At 35.8% G+C, this 21,310-nt stretch overlaps 2 protein-coding genes across 3 annotated transcripts; one reads left to right on the top strand and one right to left on the bottom strand.

The window, feature by feature from the left end:
- Window positions 1–4,241: 4,241 nt before the first annotated feature.
- Window positions 4,242–7,363, top strand: LOC113326703 (ADP-ribosylation factor). Of its 2 annotated transcripts, none has more exons than XM_026574379.1 (6): window positions 4,242–4,400; window positions 4,778–4,931; window positions 5,037–5,107; window positions 6,581–6,700; window positions 6,797–6,915; window positions 7,038–7,363. In XM_026574379.1, exons 2-6 carry the CDS (start codon window positions 4,784–4,786, stop codon window positions 7,123–7,125), a joined length of 546 nt encoding a protein of 181 aa, XP_026430164.1. In that variant the 5' UTR covers window positions 4,242–4,400; window positions 4,778–4,783; the 3' UTR covers window positions 7,126–7,363. The 2 variants fall into 2 exon arrangements, with proteins under 2 accessions (XP_026430164.1, XP_026430165.1); XM_026574380.1 differs by lacking the exon at window positions 4,242–4,400 and adding an exon at window positions 4,456–4,586.
- A 402-nt stretch (window positions 7,364–7,765) lies between these two features.
- LOC113327021 (ABC transporter I family member 20-like) lies at window positions 7,766–10,103 on the bottom strand. Its single transcript, XM_026574664.1, has 7 exons — window positions 9,856–10,103; window positions 9,614–9,747; window positions 9,166–9,285; window positions 8,906–9,001; window positions 8,655–8,807; window positions 8,487–8,564; window positions 7,766–8,303 (listed from the first exon to the last, which is right to left on the bottom strand). Exons 1-7 carry the CDS (start codon window positions 10,013–10,015, stop codon window positions 8,064–8,066), a joined length of 981 nt encoding a protein of 326 aa, XP_026430449.1. The 5' UTR covers window positions 10,016–10,103; the 3' UTR covers window positions 7,766–8,063.
- Window positions 10,104–21,310: the final 11,207 nt, after the last annotated feature.

Genomic DNA, 21,310 nt, shown 5'->3' with positions numbered 1-21,310 from the left:
CCACTTCTCTTTCAGTCAATCTTAATTTCAGTCACTTTTAATTTCAGTCCTGTATGCTTGTTTTTTCAGTTACTTTTCTTGCCTTTCATTTTCTTGCATTTTATAACTATTGTGCACTGAAGTCAGTGCACTGAACACAATCCTGCCTCTTGCCCTTGGCTGCCAAGCCTTGGTTGTTTGTTGCTTTTCTTAACTGCTTCTTTATTGCCTTTCCCTGCATTTTTGGTTCTTTGCTTATCTTTCCCTGCTGTGGTTCTTAGCCTGTTTCTCTATTGCTTTATATTGTGTTCTTATTTCTCTGCCTGAAACCTTGCCTGCCCTTAGCTCATTACACATCTTAGCTAGGAAAACTTCTCATATGCTCCTCTCCCTGTGGACAAACCCCTATTCACTCTTTTACTACAAATATTGACCTTGTATACTTGCAAGCATATTGTGTGCATCTTAGAATTCACACCACATAATTTATTGAAAAATCGGGACTATTGTTCATGAGTTGACGATATGGAGATTGTTGCATCGGATAATATGGAGGAACTTGTGAGTCCCGCACTATTTCCTTGGAATGTGGAGTTGCCGATTGATTGAAAAAAGGGGACTGTTTTTCATGGACTCTTTCATTATGCAAAGTGGATATGACTAGTTTCCTTATCTCATAACTGCATTTGATTCAATTGTTCTTGACTGGACGATGTGCTTGTATAAGAATTAGAGTGGTCGAAACCTCATGAGACAATTGAAAGCATCTGATGTTCACCAGAAATATAAAAAGTCTTTAGCTCCCAACTCAAAACTAGCAAATCAGACTCAATAGATAAAGACAAAGTAGAAGGTCCCCTTGAAGGGCCCGATGAAGAAGAAGCTCCTGGTGAAGGATATCCAGTGAAAGTTGGAATCATCGGTGCAAGGTGGTTGTCTTGGAACTTCCAATTACAGTAATACTTTATCTAATGCGATAAAATCCAACTCATAAATGTTAAAACTGCTTCACAAATTATCGGCTCTGTAACCGATTTGAACCATTTTTCTTCGTCACAAGGGGTGAATAATGTCTCATACCTTTTCTAGCCTCTTCCCTTCACTTTTGTATATTCCCATCTAAGGACGGTCGATGTACGAGGAGGCTTCTTTGGTTTTTTGTCTGCACCAACTAGCTGTCTAGCAGATCTCTCCCCAAAATAATAAAGACCAATATCCCTAACAGGACTGTAGAATGTTATATATACTGGAGTGAAAACTGTAGAATCCTTTGGGGCTTCTTCTACATATTCTGAGAGAATATGTAGAAGAAGATTGATTTTGATGTACAGTGAATTTGTGGAGAAAATACGCAGAGAAAATTAAATTTGATGCGAGTAAAGTAGCAAAAGTGAGTGTTGATTTTATAGAGTTTGAAAAACAAAAGTTCTTTTGACGTTACAAATTTGACCATCATCTCACACTAAGACGCGCATAGGCTCAAATTGAGATCGAGTGTAAATGTGGGCCGACCATCCCAACCAGCAACGGTCATCTCAGGTTCTCTCGATGTACCATTTTTCACTGTTCTAAAATTGGTTTCCCCATTCACCTGATATGACAAATCAACTGATTTGCAGTTGCCAATTGGATGTTCTTAGAGCATTTCCAATGCAAGAGGTCAAGGTCTTAAAATAGCATGATATATAAGTTTAAAACTTTTTCCACTCAATTTTCATCTCCAATATAAGGGTGAATGAGAAGATACATATTTCACCTTTTTCATGGTTTTGGGTCTTAAATCCACATTATCGTTTGCCTCTAAAAAATTAAATAAAAAATGTTAAATAAAACCTAGGTGAAATTTACAGGGGGTTAGTCCTCGAGTGATTTCGGGGGAGTTGAGTGTATTTTAAATCTCAGGGATTTTGAGAGAGTTTGAGAGAGTGTAGTGAGTTTGAGAGAGTTTTGTGTTTTTGAGTTCAGGGAATTTGGGGGAGTGTAGGGAGTTTGAGAGAGTTTATTAGAGGGAGTTTGGGGGAGTTTGGGGGAGTTTGAGAGAGTTCACTCCTAACTCATTCTCTTTTAAGAAACAATAAACCCTTATTTGCAAATAACATTGATCTTTAATCAAAAGAAAAAAATAAATGAAAATGATCATATCTATGTATCAATAGTATGTTATTTTGTGCAACGAGATAATTTTTTTCCCTTCAATTTAACGGTCTCCATACAATTCTAACTCCCTTTGTTCACGAACATCCACTAGTGTCTTTCTTCTTCTCAAGTGTAGCTTCTACCAACAGTTCCAATAATTTCTCAGTCTCTCGAGTTGTCCATTGTTTGTAATTCGTGGTCACTTCCGTTTTCGGTTCCGTATTCTTATTCTTCCTAACATTCTTTTTCTTCTTGTTGTTTTCAGCAGGTTGGCTGGATTTTTCCATTCTATGGTGTGACATGTTAGCTACATTAGTACTTAGACTAATACTAGAACTTAACAAAGCAAGGATAGTAATAACACCAAACAGTCTAATGTAAACATGATAAAAAAATGTGATACTAGATTACACAATACTAACACGCAGAGCTACTTAGCCAAATTGTTAATCAAAGAACATCCCTTAGCAACTCCTTGCAACAAAAGCACCGTATGAATTGGCTAAAACACGCCAATACGGAATGAAGTACGCCACTGTATTGAACTTTGGCATATAGAATATAAGAGAAGTATGTGTCTAAATAAGATGACTTAACAAGTGATAGTGATTCTCAAATGACACCCATGCAAAGTAGCAAGCCAATTAATGCATGATGACATAACAAATTATGAAGATAGTTGTAAAGGAATTCTGTTTCACCGAAACACAGTTTCAGATTGTCTAATCTTTGCAGTACTAATACTTACCTGATCCTCTTTAAATTTTTATGGTACACTTACAACTCAATATTCCACAACAACTCAAAAATCATAGCATTCCAACGGTTCATTAAAAAGATACATTACTCAGAACCCGACTACTTTCAATATGTGCATACATAATTCAGTTACGGATTTCTCACACTTTGGTGTACCTAAAGTGATCATAACTTCATGAAATTTCTACAGTAGGTAACCTTCATATATACAAACATCATACTAAAATTTCAGCTTTGTCCGATAAGCGGAGAATGAGATAAATAAGAATCAGTCCCCTATTCGGGATTTAAACTCAGCAGACCATAGTCATATATTATGCAAGCTTTGTAGTAGCAAACGTGACCTGATCCGCGTGAAAATTTTACTGTACTTCTATAACAAGGTAAACTACGACATACTCAAATTTCACCCTATTCCAACGGTTGAATTTAAAGATATCATTATAATCAAATCATGCAATTTCTTACCAAGATCTTTTGAACCACAAATTAGGATTTTGACAGAGAGAGAGCACCCACAAAAAAAAACTATACACACAATCAAAATAAACAATCATGGAGATCAAAGATATGAAAAACAATCAAAATAGTACACAAATCAAACTATTATAAACAATCATGGAGATCAAAGAAGAAAAAAAACATACCTGGAAAAAAACGTTTCCTCTTCTTTCTCTTATGGTTTTCTACGCACCAAACTCCTTCCCAAATCTCTACTCTTTTGAGAGATTTGTTGTGAGACCAAAATACACTAAAAACTCCTTCAAACTCCCCAAAGCAACCAACTCCCTAGTATTGTAGGGTTTTATGACTAACAGGGAGTTTAAGAGCTTTTTTTAAACTTCCCCAGCGACTAACAAGTGTTTTCTAGAGAGTTTAGGAGACTCCTCTAAACTCCCCCACGACTAACGGAGATTTGGAGAGACTCCTCAAACTCTCGCAGGACTAACAGGAGAAAACCTAAATACATTAAAATCTCTCAAACTCTCCCACAACTAACCCATCTTAGCATTGGAGATGCTTTTGGAGGTATGCCATTCAAAATCTTGTTCATAGGAGGTTAAGTCATTCAGAATCTTGTTGAGAAATCTGGTCAAGAAAAGTAAACAAAAGGAGACTGGGACCCCACATCAGAATAACGAAAAACTGACCATTCATTCAAGAATAACATCTGTCCCGCCGTCAGAACCCGGTCATCAAAACAAATTGGGTAATTTTAGTAATTCTTTCCACAAAGGATGTCTCGTCTCGTATATGCTGGTTCCACAAAAGCGTAGAATGAACGCATTAGTCTTTAGGGTTAAATTATTAACGACCGTTATCTTCTCAAAAATTTCAAATTCATCAAACCAACGAATTTGACGGCGTTAATTTAACAGTTTTTTCTATAAATAAACCCTTAAATTTCTTCAGAATCTTGTGGTGGAGACAGTTCCATTTTAACAAACCAGAACCAGAAGAACCAGAAGAAGAAGAAAGAAGATCTCTGTCTTTCTCTCCATCCCCCCGTATACACCTCTTTCCCTGTAAGCCATCTCTTCTCCCATAATCCTTCAATTTTTATTTTTATTTTTATTTTGTGATTTTTTTTGATTTTTTTAGATCTTATTTTGATTTATGAAGTTGGATTCATAGATTTGAGGCTGTGATTATAGCAGATCTATGTGATTCTGAATCGATTGATTATATCTAGATTATTGATTCGAATCCAGGTGATTGTTTGGATTTAGATCTATATTATTGTATTTTAGAATGATTTTTGAATCGATTGAGTATATGTAGATTAGTGATTTGAATCCAGTAGATTTTGGTGATTTGTGAATGAATTGAAAACAATGTTGTGTGTTGGTTTGGGTAATGGGATTTGGTTTTTGATATTGTGTTTTGTGTTGACTTGATACAGGCAAACATGGGGCTGTCATTCACCAAGTTATTTAGTAGGCTATTTGCCAAGAAGGAGATGAGAATTCTTATGGTAGGTCTAGATGCGGCTGGTAAGACTACAATATTGTATAAGCTCAAGTTGGGAGAGATTGTTACCACCATTCCTACTATTGGTAAGCATTTGATATCCATTTCCATTTTATTCATGTTTTATTTCAATTTCAATACGTGTTGATTAGGTCGTGTTGCTGATGTGTTGTCGGTGTGGTTTGGTGTAGGTTTTAATGTGGAGACTGTAGAGTACAAGAACATCAGTTTCACTGTGTGGGATGTTGGAGGTCAAGACAAGGTATGGATTCGAGATAGCTAGTGATTATTTGAATTGATTCATGTTATTATGCTTATTTGACAGTCTGGTGTTGATTTATTTTTGACATCGATACACAGGCATATAGTCATATAAGCTAGATTGACTGAAGCCACCTTGTCTTTCAGTCTCTTTTTTTGTTGAATAAAAGGATGGCATCCACGCTGTGGCTGACATAGGATTATTGCATGATCCTGTGCATTTGAATTGACTGGAAAAATATGCTAGTCTGTTATTGCATATGTCTGTGCTTACTTATGGAATAGTGCTGATGCTGGTTAAACTTTTCTTTTGGAGGTAGTCGACCCAAAATAAGATTGACATCTCAAAAAATCATCCTTAGCATCATGTATTGTGTTCTGCATGCTCAAGTCTATAGTGGATTATATTGTGTATGTGAATTGGCTGTGCTTATTGACGGTCCGATGCTGATTAGATATCTCCTCCATCAGCACCTAACTTTTTCATAAGCTAGAGTTTATGTAGCCACTTTGTCTTTCTGTCTTCCCTTTGATTGATAGGGGAGAAACTCAACTTGGCTTACATTCACAAGGTAATTATACCTAGAAGCTCATTTATGATTTTAAAATGATTTTATAATCTACCAAAACCCCCACCTAACAACCTTCTGTTCCCATCGTAAAACTTTTCTACTAGTGGGACCACATGAATACATTTCATTAATACCCAAAAGGGTCAAGTGGGTTCTTGGGTGGGCTGTGTAGAGCCACTGCTTATTGACGGTCCGGTACTGATTAGATCTTCGCCTCCAGCACCTAACATATTCATAAGCTACAGTTTATGTAGCCACCTTGTTCTCAGTCTTTCCTGCTAATTAATTTCGGAGGACTCTGACATCGTGTGCTTACTACACATGACAACATAAACAGCAATTTATATTTATTTATGTTTCTTTATTACTTATAGGTGTTACTAGTTTACATATGATGTGCTTATTGACGGTCCGGTGCTGATCAGATTTTCACCATCATCACCTAACATATTCATAAGCTAGAGTTTATGTAGCCACCTTGTTTGTTAGTCTTTCCTGCTATTAACCGGGGAAGGCAACACATATCGTGTGCTTACATTACATAAAGGGATTCTTAACTTTGAATGGTTCATGTTTTGTTTACATAATCTAGATTTGGTTACTTAATTGTGCATTTTTGTAGCTTGCAATTCATGCACTTATTGACGGTTTAGTGTTGATTAGAATCTTTACCATCAAGACTTGACATATTCATAAGCTAGAGTTTGTGTAGCCGCCTTGTTTATCAGTTATCCCTTTGGTTGATAGGGAAACAACACAACTTGGCTTACATTTCAAAGATTTCAGTAGGCAGTTATTCTTTGTATTTATTCATTCTGCTTTCCTTTTCCATCAAGTTGTCAAGAATTTGGAATCATAAAACTGTACTTAACATGGTTTTGTCCTTCTGTTGAAAAATCCAGATCCGACCCTTGTGGAGACATTACTTCCAAAACACCCAAGGTCTTATCTTCGTGGTTGACAGCAACGATCGTGATCGTGTGGTTGAAGCTAGAGATGAACTGCATAGGATGTTGAATGAGGTAGGATCTTGACCAAAGGAAAATTATCAGTAGAGTGGTTCAATGCTTGACAGAATAATATTTTAACTTTGTTGTGTTCATTTTTGTGACGTGCAGGATGAGTTGAGAGATGCTGTGCTTCTAGTGTTCGCTAACAAACAGGATCTTCCAAATGCAATGAATGCCGCTGAGATCACTGATAAGCTTGGTCTTCATTCTCTTCGTCAACGACACTGGTAAAAAGCCATCTAATCTGTGTAATAAAGATTTATTTATTCGCTGTTTTTCATTATACGATGTAAAGAAAATTCTAGAAGTTGTTGTACAATGTGCTTACTCTGTTTTGCTGCATCTGCAGGTACATCCAGAGTACATGTGCAACTTCAGGAGAAGGGTTGTATGAAGGTCTTGACTGGCTCTCCAACAACATTGCTAACAAGGCATAGAAGTCTCAACATTGATATTTTGGCCTATGTTGGTTGAATGTTGAATTATTTAGTATTTTCATCATCATAATTGTCGTTACTGTATGTGTCTTCTTGTTCGTATATTTCTCTCCCCCCTGTTAATTGTTGAGAAAGGAATTGTTCTTAAAACCTTTCTTATGTGAATGATTTCTATGTTACAGACTACATTTGTTTCTCTTTAGATCCATAATAATTGCAGAGCATATTAATCTTCTAATTTTCTTGTGCCATTTTTCCTTCCTTGATGGTGGTATATTATCCAAACCGATATTGTGGCACCAAATATAAGATGGGTTGATTATTTTTTTGATGAACTATTTCTTACTATAAGTTGTATTTCGGGTTTGGCAATATTAAGAGGAAATACAATAGCAATGAACTGTTTCCATCTAATTTGTGAAATCCTTGTGTCCAATAACAGTCTTCAATCCCAGGTTGCAACTTTTAAGAATGCAACCTCAGATGCTGCCACTGCCACCTGCAACAGGTACTTGGAAGGCTGCATTTAACGCTAATTGTTACACTTGAACATGATCTGACTGTATTCTGAGTACCAGTACTCTCAATGTTCATCAGAGATGAAGGTAGGACTAACTGCAGAATTAAAAACTGAACTGGCTTTTCTTGGAACTATTTGGATTTCATTTCAGAATTACATTTAGTTGCCATTTACAAGGCTATAACAAAGGAAAGAAACAAAAAGCAAAAATAAATAAATCAAATACAACCATCCGAAGCTGAAAAAGCCTAAAACCCGTTCTATGTTGCTGGCTAACTCGAACAGAATCATGACCTTCACCTTTTTATTTTACAAACGGTGGACACTGACACAAGCAAGCCTAAAAAAATTGAACGTATATTCTCGTTTACTATAGACCTTCCAATTTGGAAGTTTCATATTGGATAATTCTTTTTGATCAGTTGCGGAGAACTCTGTTGGAACTGAAAACAAAATTCCCTTCACCTTTAATGGTGGAGTGTAGCGTTCCACCTGCCCAACCATTGTTCAGGGGACGAGCAGCACTGCCGGCTGGTGCCCCAACCACGTTGCTTCCCACAACACGCTGTTCAAATTCTGGAAGGCCCATTGCCTTCCTCTCTTTCCTTCTCTTTCTGTCCTCGTCCCTTTCTTTTCTAAGCCAACTCTCTACCGTTCTCTGCCGACCCAAGTGAAAGGAGATATGGTGAGAGTCAAATAACGAATAGAAAAAAAATGGAAACAAGACTATTAAAGACGAATAAAAGAGGTCATAACATATGGTTTCTTAATGTTTAGCGAGGCTTTTGCTTGGTCTCATGGTTCAAAGGTTATATCTGAAGTCAACAGGAGAAGAACTAACCAACAGGGAGAGCTTGTAAGTCTCTTTTACTTTCTCCATTGGCATTGCAAGTTGCAATTTTCCGCGGGAAACATAAACCTGAAATCATACAACCATTGGCATAAGAAAAGGACGAATAACATATGACTTCTTCGCAGAAATCGAAAGACAGGAAGAATCAGTTCATACAATATGTGAAGGCCAATCCTCTAGACCATCAAATATGTGGGTCGCATATATAATTGTAGCTCCTCTCTCTTCACACTCTTTTCGAAGAAACTTTAAAAGGTCAGCCCTTGCTAGCACATCAAGGTCCACCGTTATCTCATCAAGGAGAAGAACCTACAAAAAACAGTGAACAATGGAATGCACATCTTTTAGTTGTCTATCACATAAAGTTGCACCGGAATAACAAAATGAACTGATGGATAAAGAGATACCTTAAATGGCTTTAGGAGACCCATACAGACTTGCACACGTCTTCTCTGACCATCAGACACCTTATGCAATCTCCATGATAGATCTATATCTAACACCTACACCAAAACCAGACTCAACGGTCATAAAATCATAATTTAAACTTCCGACTTTGAAAAATTTATTAACAATAAGGATTGACCAAATTACGGTTGTCCCAGTCAATAGCAGAAATTTACCAGTAGAAATTCACAATTCTAGAGAAATAGGGACTGTATTATACCTTAATGAGTTCAGATCTCCTTTCAGGATCAACTCCTGCAACCCCGAATATCATTTTCTCAGCCGACACATCCATTTGAATTGAAACCTCAAACCCAGCAAAAGCAACATCTCGCTTCCACTACAGTACAAAACACAACACATTCAGTTACACATCTTCCTAAAGTCCCAACCGATGGAATACAAATCAGATGCACTCAGACTTTACAACATCACTCCTAAAGGCATGGATACAATTAGTTCTGATACACCACACAAGTAAGCAACATACGGCAATGGGTGCCAACTGCCCTCGAAGTTTACTATTCACATTTCCACTCAATTATTCTAAAACAGAAAATCACTCCCATCCCAATGCAAATGGGATACCTTTTGGCAGTCATAACCCATGAGGGCAAATCCTCATAACTCAATACTTGCAAATTATAACATAATGTAGAGAAACAAACCTCTCCACCAAGATAACAAAGATCACCGGAGGATGTCAAAGCAGTATCATGAAAAGCTGATCTCCCAAGAACCCTAACCATAGATTGATCCACCATATGTTTCCCACCTAATATCTTCAAAATTGTTGTTTTCCCTAAAAACAAACAAAAATCAAATTTTTGATCAAACCCCACAATTCCAAACACCTTAAATCACAAACCCAAACTACAATTCAAGCAAAAGTGTGATAAAAATTTCTTACCAGCTCCATTAGATCCAACAAGAAGGCAGCGTTCGCCAGATTTCAAAGAGAGATTGAAATCTTCAATTAATGGAGTTGAATTTGGTGGTGGATGCCCATCGATACCTGGATATGTGAATTTCAGATTGTTGATTTCAATTGTTGTTGCTGCTGCTGCCATTGTTGAACTACGGAGAGAGATGTGAGAAAAGAGAGGAAGTGAAGAGAGAATTTTATAAGAGAAAATAAGGTTGTCGTCATCAGAAGACCGACTAGAGAAGTGAAAGGCGTGGCCTTTTCTTATCCATCACAATCTCTTTACCTGCTTTCTAGTTTGGTCGACTTATCATGTACTTCATGATGTTGGCTAATTTTATGCGCCTCTTTCGTTTGAGCCGTGAGATCATATTGTGACTGGTTATCTGGAGGTTCTTAGTTGCTATGAATTTGGAAACAGTTATGACCGTTAGATTTTGGGAAGGGAGAGAGGTGGACGGGTGTAACCACGATAAAGGCCCAGGTATCTGCAAAAAGAGAGAAAAAACCCCGTGGATTTCAAACTCAAATCCCTAGTGTCTATCACCTAGTGACCTTATCACTGTACCATAGTGATATTTGTGATGATAAAAAATTAACCACCTACAAATTTCGAACGCAAGTCAATTTCTGATATCATCACCTAATGACTTTACCACTGTACCACAGTGATATCTGCAATGATAAAAATTTTACCACCTACAAATTCCGAACACAAGTCATAAGTGTCATCGCCCAATGAGAAAACTAAAATAGGAAAACAATGACATGGAAAAAATACCCAACTATCTCGAAAAGATATGTGATTTATTGGACGGAAAATAGGTCATTTGTCCAAATATTTTTAAAACATGGTTCAAATGGACGAGTAAAAATTATTATGGGTGAAATGGACACCAAAAAGATAGCAATGATGAAACTGGATTCATCCTGACTTAAACTTAGAAAATAGCAAGGATGAAACTGGATGCATCCTGATGTAAATTAAAAATAAGAAAAAGTATTTAAAAATGGGTAGGATGAAACTGTTTACATCCTGGCTATTTTTACATTTTTGTCCATTTAAACAGTATCAAAATCTAAATATCCTTTTTCATCCAGGAATTGTTGATTTTGGTCTTTTTAACCAATTTTGTGTTTATTGGATCGATGGTCTTTCACCTACAAGATTTTTGGTTCATCTAAAGTGTTACATTAATCCAAATAACTCTAAAAGATGGGGAGCTCCTCCATTAAATCATTACAAGGTTTGATGGTTCTCGAAATGATGATCTGTCACCTACATGATAACGACTAACACTTCGATCTGATACATACTCAGTTGTCCAAGCTAGATCTGGGACCATTGATGTTTCCATCCCCGAAAAGGCTGAAGCTGAAAAAGTTCAATGGGAAAGAGCATGAATATTCACCATTTTTGGATTGAAGGAGATCACAAGAGAGTAATCGAAATTGCATAGGGTCAGGCAAATGCAATTAAATGGAGAAACCAAGCCATTATCTTTGAAGCTCCAAAGATATCGATGATATGTGAATTTCTTTTGGGTATTAACTTGTTTAATCATAGAAGTAATAGCAAGCAAGGTGACAAACATTTTAGCAAAACAAGCCGTGAAGCATAGTTCCCAAAAAAAACAATGGTGTAATATGCCAAGTTTTATTTCTTCCACGTTGTTTTTAGATATCTATTTTTTAATTTCCAATGTAATTTTAGTTCTGTTATCTGAAAAAGAAAAGAAACTTTGCTGGACGATATCAATATTACAACACTTCACACTGAAATAAGAGTAGCCAACAGTTTAGATGGCCTCTTGCAAATTTTTTGGGTGTCGTAATACACTTTGACATGATCAATTAACGTTTTCACGCGCCAAAAAGTACTAGCTCACTTTCATGTTTCTAGAAAAAACTAGTTAATTTCTAATGAAACTTAAAATATACGCATTTTTAAGGATACTTGTAAACAAGAAACACTACGGGAAAAATATACATCTACAACTGGAGATTTACAACACTTCGCTATACATCGTAGAAAGTCCTATGTTTTACAACTGGTTTCAAAGGAAGAGTTGTCGTATATCATCACTACCAACTCTTAGGAATAAGGGGTTGCGCTAAGAAAACAAACGACAACTCCTTTAGCAAAACTGTTGTGACGACATTTAGGTATAACAACTTTGTTTCATAAGTGTAGTGACTTAGCCTATCACAATTCTCACAAGTGTTGTTGAAGAACACAAAAATATGATAATGAAAAATACGTTAGAGGGGAGATTCGAACATGAACCTAATGCATGGATGTCTAGCTCATCAACCATCCTTACAGTTCACAAGTTTAGTTTTTTTTTTTTTTTAATAGAAACGTATAACAACACTTATAAGTGTTGTTGAAGTTAAAATATAGAATGTGGGAAAAAATGAGGTTTGGGGGATTCGACGGCCAGGTTTCGATCTTGGATCCGGGTACGCATACAATATGCAGAAATATGATTTTTTTAATGTTTCGTAGAATATCTCGAAGGAATCTTACCTGTAAATGGAATATTCTGATGGAATCTTATCTGTAGATTGGTGAATTCATCGTTCCTATAAAGTTTTCGACTTATAATAGTCCACTCGCGACCAACTATCGACCTCAGAGCCTGGTTCAGTGTCTAATTTGTAGTGTGTTTAAGGTTTCGGAGAATATTCCGATGAAATCTTACTTGTAGATGGGTGGATTCATCGTTCTAACGCAGTTTCCGACTTATTGTAGTCTACTCGCGGCCAGATTTTGAGCTCGTAGCCAGGTTCAATGTCGAAGTTAACAAATTTGTGGTGTGTTTAAGGTTTCAGAGAATATTCCGATGGAATCTTAGCTGTAGATGAATGAATTCATCGTTCTTAGGAAGTTCAAACCGACATTGAGCTTCAAATTTATCGATTCGATGATGTATCATGCTAAGTTTGAAGTCAGAACTCTCCCAGAGCTTCATGATTCATAGTTTCTATGTCGTTATACCATATTTGAAGTTCGAATCGACTCTGAGATTCATATTTATCGATTTCGATGATGTATCATGCCAAGTTTGAATTTAGAACCCTCCTGAAGCTTCATGATTCATAGTTTGTTTGTCGTTATACCGAATTTGAAGTTCGAATCGACATTGAGATTCATATTTATCGATTTCGATGATGTATCATGTTAAGTTTGAAGTCAGAACCCTCCTAGAGCTTTTTGGTTCATATTTTCTATGTCGTTATACCATATTTGAAGTTCGAATCGACTCTGAGATTCATATTTATTGATTTCGATGATGTATCATGCCAAGTTTGAAGTTAGAACCCTCCTGAAGCTTCATGATTCATAGTTTGTTTGTCGTTATACCGAATTTGAAGTTCGAATCGACATTGAGATTCATATTTATCGATTTCGATGATGTATCATGCTAAGTTTGAAGTCATAACCCTCCCAGAGCTTCTTGGTTCATATTTTCTATGTCGTTATACCATATTTGAAGTTCGAATCGACTTTGAGCTTCATATTTATCGATTTCGATGATATATCATGCTACGTTTGAAGTCAGAACTCTCCCGGAGCTTCATGATTCATAGTTTCTATGTCGTTATACCATATTTTAAGTTTAAATCGACTCTGAGATTTATATTTATTATCGATTTCGATGATGTATCATGCCAAGTTTGAAGTCAGAACCCTCTTGGAGCTTCATGATTCATACTTTATTTGTCGTTATACCTAATTTAGAATCGACATTGAGATTCATATTTATCAATTTCGATGATGTATTATGCTAAGCTTGAAGTCAGAACCCTCCTGGAGCTTCCCGATTCATAGTTTGTATGCCATTATGCCACATTTGAAGTTCGAGTCGACACTGAGCTTTATATTTATCAATTTCGATGATGTATCTTGCTAACCCTAGTTAAAATAAACCGAAAGCAAGAAAATAAAGCACAAAAGCACAAATCGAAATCACAAAAAAAGAACAAAAAAACACACAAAGAGCTTCATATTTATCGATTTCAATGGTGTATCCTGAGAACCCGAGTCTTCCGGTGTGTACTAAAGCTACTTCATGACATGTATGGATAGTCGAAATTACTTCACGACTTATGTGACTAGTCGAAATTCAATCCGGAAGCACATAGAGAAAGCACAAAGAAACACACAAAGAAAACACACTTTCCTTGATCCGTATGACAGTCTCAAATCAAATCTCCACCGTCCAAAGATATCCCTAATCCGTATGACCATATTTAAATCAAATCTTGGCCGTTTAAAGATAGGTATATAGAAGATCAAAAGAAAATTTCTCACAGTTTCTTCATTTTCCTCTCTTATCTTCGTCTCTAACCTTATCTTCCGCCTCCCTTGCAAAAGAAAACCCTAACTCACCACAGAATCTATTTCTCGATCACTCTCTTATGTAAAAAAACTTACGGAAGTTGTAGATCGGTTCTTTCAAATTGCAATGGCTTCTTTGAAAATCATTTTCTCTTCTTATTCTCTCTTCTTCTTTCTTCTTTTTCGTTCTTCTTCTCTGCTCTTCTTCAGTTGAAAATCGAGAGGTGAAATTGAGGTATGGCTTGAGGAAATTTAAATCGTGAGGATGTATAAAAGAAGAAGGAGTTGGTGTTTCTGCTAATTATGAAGAAGAAGATTGAGTCCTGTTATGAATCGAGAACTAGGGTTTTCTTAGTGAATCGTTAATTGAGTTAGAAATGGAGAAATTAAAGATGGGTTTTGTTCATATTGAAGATTCGAACACGAATTTATGAAGATTTGTCACCATGGGTGCCTTAACAATCAATAGCTGTAAGCGTCGTAACGATTATCTTAACTTAAATTATGCGGTAAATTATTTTCAATCTCCAAGTTCTGTTATTGATTTTTGTGTTTTTTTTAGTTTCTCAGGAACCCTAGTTCCCAATTTTGTTTTGTAACTCTTAGTTCCTTCTAATTTTGTTTTGAATGGTCTTCCTTTTTAGCCATTTGAGGTCTAATTGCGGTCTATTTTAGATTTCTACTGTCTTCTAAGCTCTCTATTTTGAATCTGACTTGATTCTTATTTCCTTTACATCAAGACGGAGGAAGGCTTAAAGTCTAACTTTCGGAAGGACTCTCTGAGGATTGCAGCTTAGATGTACAACCTGTAATTAAGTACATACAAAATGGCGTTATCTTTTAACACATGGAAGTAGAGAGAACTCAATCACTCATTCAGGTATATACTGACAATAAAAAGTAGCTTCAATTTACAAATCTGTTGTATTTCTGATGTGTTGGTATGATTTTAATGTTGGAGGGGTGTTTTGGGTGTGAGAAGGTATTGACTGTTTGATCTGGGTTGATACAGAACACCACCAAGCTGGTTGGAGATTTCTTCTCCTGAGGTTGCTGTTGGAATCCACAAAGACAATATTGATCCTGTTCTAAAACATATAATCTTATGTCACGGCGTTGGTTTTCCCATGCTTCTCCTACTCTTTGCGGAGTGTAAATTGCTCGTGTCAGTTTATTTGCCCTTGACGACATAGATCTCAGTCCTGGAACTGAAAAGTAGTAGTATTGGTGGGAGGTTGGAAATTCAATGGTTTGTGGGAAAAATAATATAGGGCTTCAACCTTAATCTTATCGAGCTTGAACCTTGTGAGAGAGAAAAGTTTGTTGGATTTGTGGAGAGAATATGAATTAACGATGTGAAATTTCTTCTACTTGCAGAGCTTTGAAGGATCTTTCTCTGGATGGAACACTGGCTCCTGAAATTTGTAATCTTTTGTACACGAAGTTGATGTAAGCATCTGTGAGCACTAGCCTAGTTTCTTTAGTTATATTAACCCACTTGTGCAAGGATGTTAACTGAGCTTTTCCCACTGCGCAACAACTCATTCTATGGAACCAATCCCTATAGCAATTAAAGAATTTGGACCCGGGTTCAATAATTTCGATGGACCTATTCCATCCAACCTTAGCGATAAATTGTCCCTTGTCATCCTTTGAGTATAAGCTATTGGATCTGATGTTTTATTATGCTCTTCTTGCTTTGACAAGCTAGATGTGCTCCGCGTTAACTGCTTACAGAGTGCTGATTCTCAACAACTTATTAATTTCCTCTATGAGTGCTGATTCTGTATATGCTTTTCTGCTTCCCGGGCTACGCAAATCAGATAGTGTCACTGGGTAGGAGAAAGTTCAACACATATTTTCAGACTTCTAAAGGCGTTGATGTTCTTTGGATTTATAGTGACGGTTAACATCCTCTTTATGTTTGTGAATCTTAAAGTTGGTGACATCTTTGCGAGCAAAGAGCACAACAGCTGATCCAAATGGTACCCCTTTTCTTCTCTTATTGACATGAGAAACAAACCACACAGATAGATAAAGTTATAGTTAATGATTTTCTGATACCAAATTGTGTAAGAAACCTATATGGCCTTTTTATTTGTTGTTGTGAAATTTTAACTGCTGTTTTACTAGAAATTCAATCGTGGTATATGATGCAGCATTGATTGATGAATGGAGAATACACAAGAAGCAAGTTATGGCTTCATGACCTTGCTGGAAGTGAGAGATTAGCCAAGACAGACGTTTAAGGAGATCCGCTGAAAGAAACTCAAATTATTAACAGATCCTTATCTGCATTGGGAGGTGTGATAGCAGCGCTGGCGACCAAAATCCCACATATTCCTTTCAGATCATCTTTTATGAGGATATCTGATGAAGATACAAATTTAATATTGTTAATTTTGCTTGTTTGATATGATTATAATTTTCTACTTAATGCCAAACTAACATTCTTATTTTTGAATATTCCCAATTTGTGCAGGAATTCAAAGCTCACTCACTTGCTCCAAGATTCTCTAGGTATTTTTCATTCTTCCCTAATTAATTTTGAAGTTATTGAAACTGGACTGAGGATTAAGTTTCTCTATTGCTTATATTGCATATGCCATAATAATTACCACTCCAACTAATCACATCAGCAATAACATCCCATGGAAAATTTTCGGCCATCCTTTGACTTTATAAGATCCCATGGAAATTTTGTCATGAGAACAAAAACAAATCAACAATCGCTGCTACGAAATGAACAGCCAATTTTCTTAACCATTAGGACCATAATGTAGCTTACAATTTCAAAGTGGAAGTCCGTGGCAGCCCGCTCTATCAATATGTAGTTTTTCCATTTTTGTTATTACTTCATCTTGTTTCAGGTTCAAGCTGTTGCATGGAATTCACATCTGCCTAATTATTTTCTTAGTGTGTTTACTTGACTCTTGCTATGTGAGCATTCCCACATAGCAGAAAACTGTAAATACAGTTGCAACAACCTAGTATCACTGATCTGAAAGCCTAACAAACGCAAATATGTGGGAACCTAGGATGTCTTTGATGAAAAACTTAATGCTTGCAGAAACTTCAGTCTGATTTTTCAGTCTCTCATATGTGGTTCAAACTTTGAATTGTAGGGTGACAATTGCTTTTCAATAAAGCAACAACTTGTAACATACAGAAGCAGCTGTAAACTGGAGAATGTGGACCAAGTTGAAGAAAATCTCTTGCCATGAGTCTCGAGTCCAACCAACCATCTTCAGCATCAGTTTTCAATAGCTGGTTGTATATGAATGAATAGTTACTCTTTTGTACTTTAATCAGCACCTAGTTGTTCCATCTATGGAATAAATTTGCGCACGTACGATTTATATGATATTTTTAGTCATGTTCAAAGAATCTATCATTTTATTTTCTTTCGTTGCGCAACACACTTTCATACAAGGTGATTTGAAGTTATCTAGGTAATGCAATTGGAGTGGTAGGTTAACTTGAATGAATGTAAATGTGCTACACTGGCATGTTAATGTGAATGTGAAATACTTTCGGCAATTCATGCAATTCGGTTTCAGCTATAATTTTTTTTTTCAAAATAGTTTTATGCACACAACTTCTAATAAGAGTTGTATTCCATATTTCAACTACACATACCAAAGGTTGTGAAAAATGTCTTTACGACATAACCAGGTGTTGTCCAAGATAGTTCGACAATTCATACAAGTGTTGTGCAAATATTATTCATAATACTGGTAATTGTTGTTGTATATGTTTCTACGATATACTACTTATGTTTTCCACGATTGTTCTACAATACAAGCAAGAGTTGTGTTAGGTTATCAAAAAAAATCGAAAGAGAATCACAACATTGACAAACTATTGTCGAACCATGAATCACATCACCCTTTACAACACTTGTCATCCATTGTAGAAAAACTTGGACTTTCTACAATACCCCCGTTCCACAATGCATGGAATGGAGTTGTCGTAGGGGTACTGCAACTCTTATCTTGTGTCGTCGATGATGTTTTTTCCCGTAGTGAAAAAACAAAAGAAAAAGGTAATTTAACAATGCTACAGAAAGAAAAATGACAGCATGCAGCTTATCCGAAAAGATGTGTGCTGCCTCATCTATCAAGGGTTGGGAGTTGTAGAACAATGGGACGATGAATGAAACACTTTTGTTCCAAAAGGACATGTGCGATGACCCATGATATGCTTCTTGGTCCAAGAATTGGCCTTATGATGCAATGTTTTCCATGTGACCTAAAAACTTGTCTGAGAGGTAACTAATAATTTTACGTGATCAGAATTTGCACTTTTAACCTAAAGTATGTCATTGTTGTTTGAAGTTTATCCAGTGATGAATTTTTACTCGGCGGCCTAAAATCTATCCTGTGATCCAAATTTAGCCTAAGAACAACACGCCCAAAATCCATCACGTGTCCAATATTTGGATTAAGATTCAAAATGTGATAATGATCTAAAATATGTGATACCAGGGATTAACCCGTGACGTAACGGCACGGGCGTGCGCCACATTCTATTATAGGAATTCGTAAATATATGGTTATGTTACTTGTTTTTGCAAGGAAACCCAGAACTATAAAACCCCACCTAACATGGTTACACAATGTCTTGTATAATAAACAATCAAGAATTCAAATAAAAATCAAGGAAACCCAGAACTATAAATTACTTGTATAGTAATTTATCCATCCAAACAATCAAGAATTCGAATAAAAACTAATAATATTGGTGCAACAAAATGATACCAAACATCATGCCAGAAAAATCGAAGCAAACAAAATCGGCATGCACTAATCAAAATCATGAATTAGAGGACATTTCAACAATATTATTAGTTGTTATTCATGAATTTCTGATTGTTGTGATTCGAGATAAAATTAATCCAAAAAATTAGTATAATTTAATAGTAAATAACTTCATTAAGGATTTTCTCAAAACCAAATATTTTTGCACAAATGAGAAATTTGTGCTTTCTAGAGTGGTGCTTATTGCTCCTTGATAACACTACTACATTATCATTTTAGAGCAAAGTAAGATATTAAACCGTGCTACTAATCCATAAAATACCATATCACATCATTTTTATGAATCGAATCAAACAATAATCATTCATCTTCACTGGAGCTTTTACGTTTGAATCATCAATGGTCTTCATCGCGTAAATGTAAGTTCATATATGAGCTTCAATGTTTTTTTGTTAACTTCTTACGTCGAAAATCTTAACAACATAACATGTTTTTTTTCCACTTTAAAGATCGCACTTGAATCACAAAACCCTTGAAATTTTGTTCTGAATCACTTTACATAAATATTCTCTTTTGTGTCGGGAAAAAACATTAACTACCAATCAGCAATTCGGTTATCTTCCTTTTGAGTTCTAGCATACGAATTTCATAGTTGTTTAGGATCTTCACAGTTTGGGCATTGGTGATGCTAGGATCAATTTGTTAAAGTGAGGGGAAAAACTATGCGCTAAACACATCCCTTGTATTAGTTGGAATGGCCACATGCAGGAACCCAACTGAACCAAGTAAGGATATTTTTCTTAAAACATTATCTACACTCCAAACACAAAATTATCAGAATACTTGTCTTGTGGCAAGCCTGTGCGAGACAAAGTCAATTAAAAAAAAGAAAAAAAAGGGGGACATTAATCCAGAAACCTCCAACATTTTTCATTTTATACTTTAACTTTTCAATAAAAATCTATATAAATATATAGGAGTACTTAAACCTCATATCAAATCAAAAATAAGTACAATATCATAACGGAAAAAATGTAACGGAAACGTAACCTCCGCGATCGACTAATTTTTATATATATCGATTACTCAAAAAATACTTCATTTGAATACACAAAATTTCAAAATTCAAATCAGAAAATTACATAATTTATAGAATTGAAAACTTCAAAATTAAAAAAAAACACCCAAATTCAGAAGAGGGTAGCATAGAGACGGTTCATACGAAACTTGAAACCTGTCAATTCATGAGAGCTAATTTTGTTGCAGCAATGAAAAACTGGCGGTGTGGCTACGATGTGGTCGGGCCACATACTTGAAGTATGTGGCGCCTCTTAATTTTGTGACACCTATTATAAATAAGAAAATAAAGTCCCAAAACAGTTAATTACCAAAAAATGTAACTATTTTTTTTCTTAACTTTCTATTTTTTCTCAAAAAGTAAAATGTTGACGGGAATTTAAAGGGGGCAGTTTTTAGTTGTAATAGGTGTCACAAAAATAATAGGAGCCACATACTTGAAGTATGTGGCCCGACCACATCATAGCCGTGGAGGAAAAATTGATTTATCCAAATAATGCACGATCACTTTCATTTTATTGAGGAAAAATGTCAAATATGAATGTATCATGTTATTGAGGACCGCCACTTATGTAAGCTAACTTAGCCAATACCATTACAACATAAACTCAATAAAAATATGAACCATTCATTTTTTTTGTTATTACATAAAGTGACAATCCTGATACTTATTAAATTGTCTTTTTTTTTCCATATTTCTAAGCCAAAGAATTCCAGTTCCTTCTCTCACATAGATTGACAATACTCATCTTCAGCTTCACAGTTAACCTCATATAAGCCTCAATGCATCATTGAAGGAACCTATGGCAGGCCATTCTCTCACCTTGGTGCTTAAGATATTCAGTTCATCTGTAAGTCTTGACCAAGGTGACATATCTTCATTTTCAACCAACATAATCAGCAACCCTCATGTTGAAATCTTTATGTGTTGAAATCCTTGGATTGTATCATATCTTCAGCTCCATTATATCCTTCATCAGAAAGCACAAAACCTAACTGATATGCGAACGGCCGGTGAACTCGACGAGATGTTTCTTAATTAAGTTTGTTTTGTTTTTCTAGCAAAGTCTTTCTCTTTTAATTATTGTAGTTTACATCAGTCTAGTCTGTAATTCAACTTGTAGTTTCCAGTTCAGTTTTAAGGTTTAGTAATTATAGTAACTTTAGTAGTAGTGTTTATTAGCTACTTCCTTCGAGGGCAGAGATCGAATTCTTCTTCAACTCACACTCAATCCCAAAGATGCAGTTTGAAGTTATG

Source organism: Papaver somniferum, unplaced genomic scaffold (assembly GCF_003573695.1).
Source record: "Papaver somniferum cultivar HN1 unplaced genomic scaffold, ASM357369v1 unplaced-scaffold_10, whole genome shotgun sequence".
Lineage (NCBI taxonomy): Eukaryota > Viridiplantae > Streptophyta > Magnoliopsida > Ranunculales > Papaveraceae > Papaver > Papaver somniferum.
Note: the sequence above shows the minus strand (reverse complement) of the source record. Positions and strands in the feature narration are given on the sequence as shown.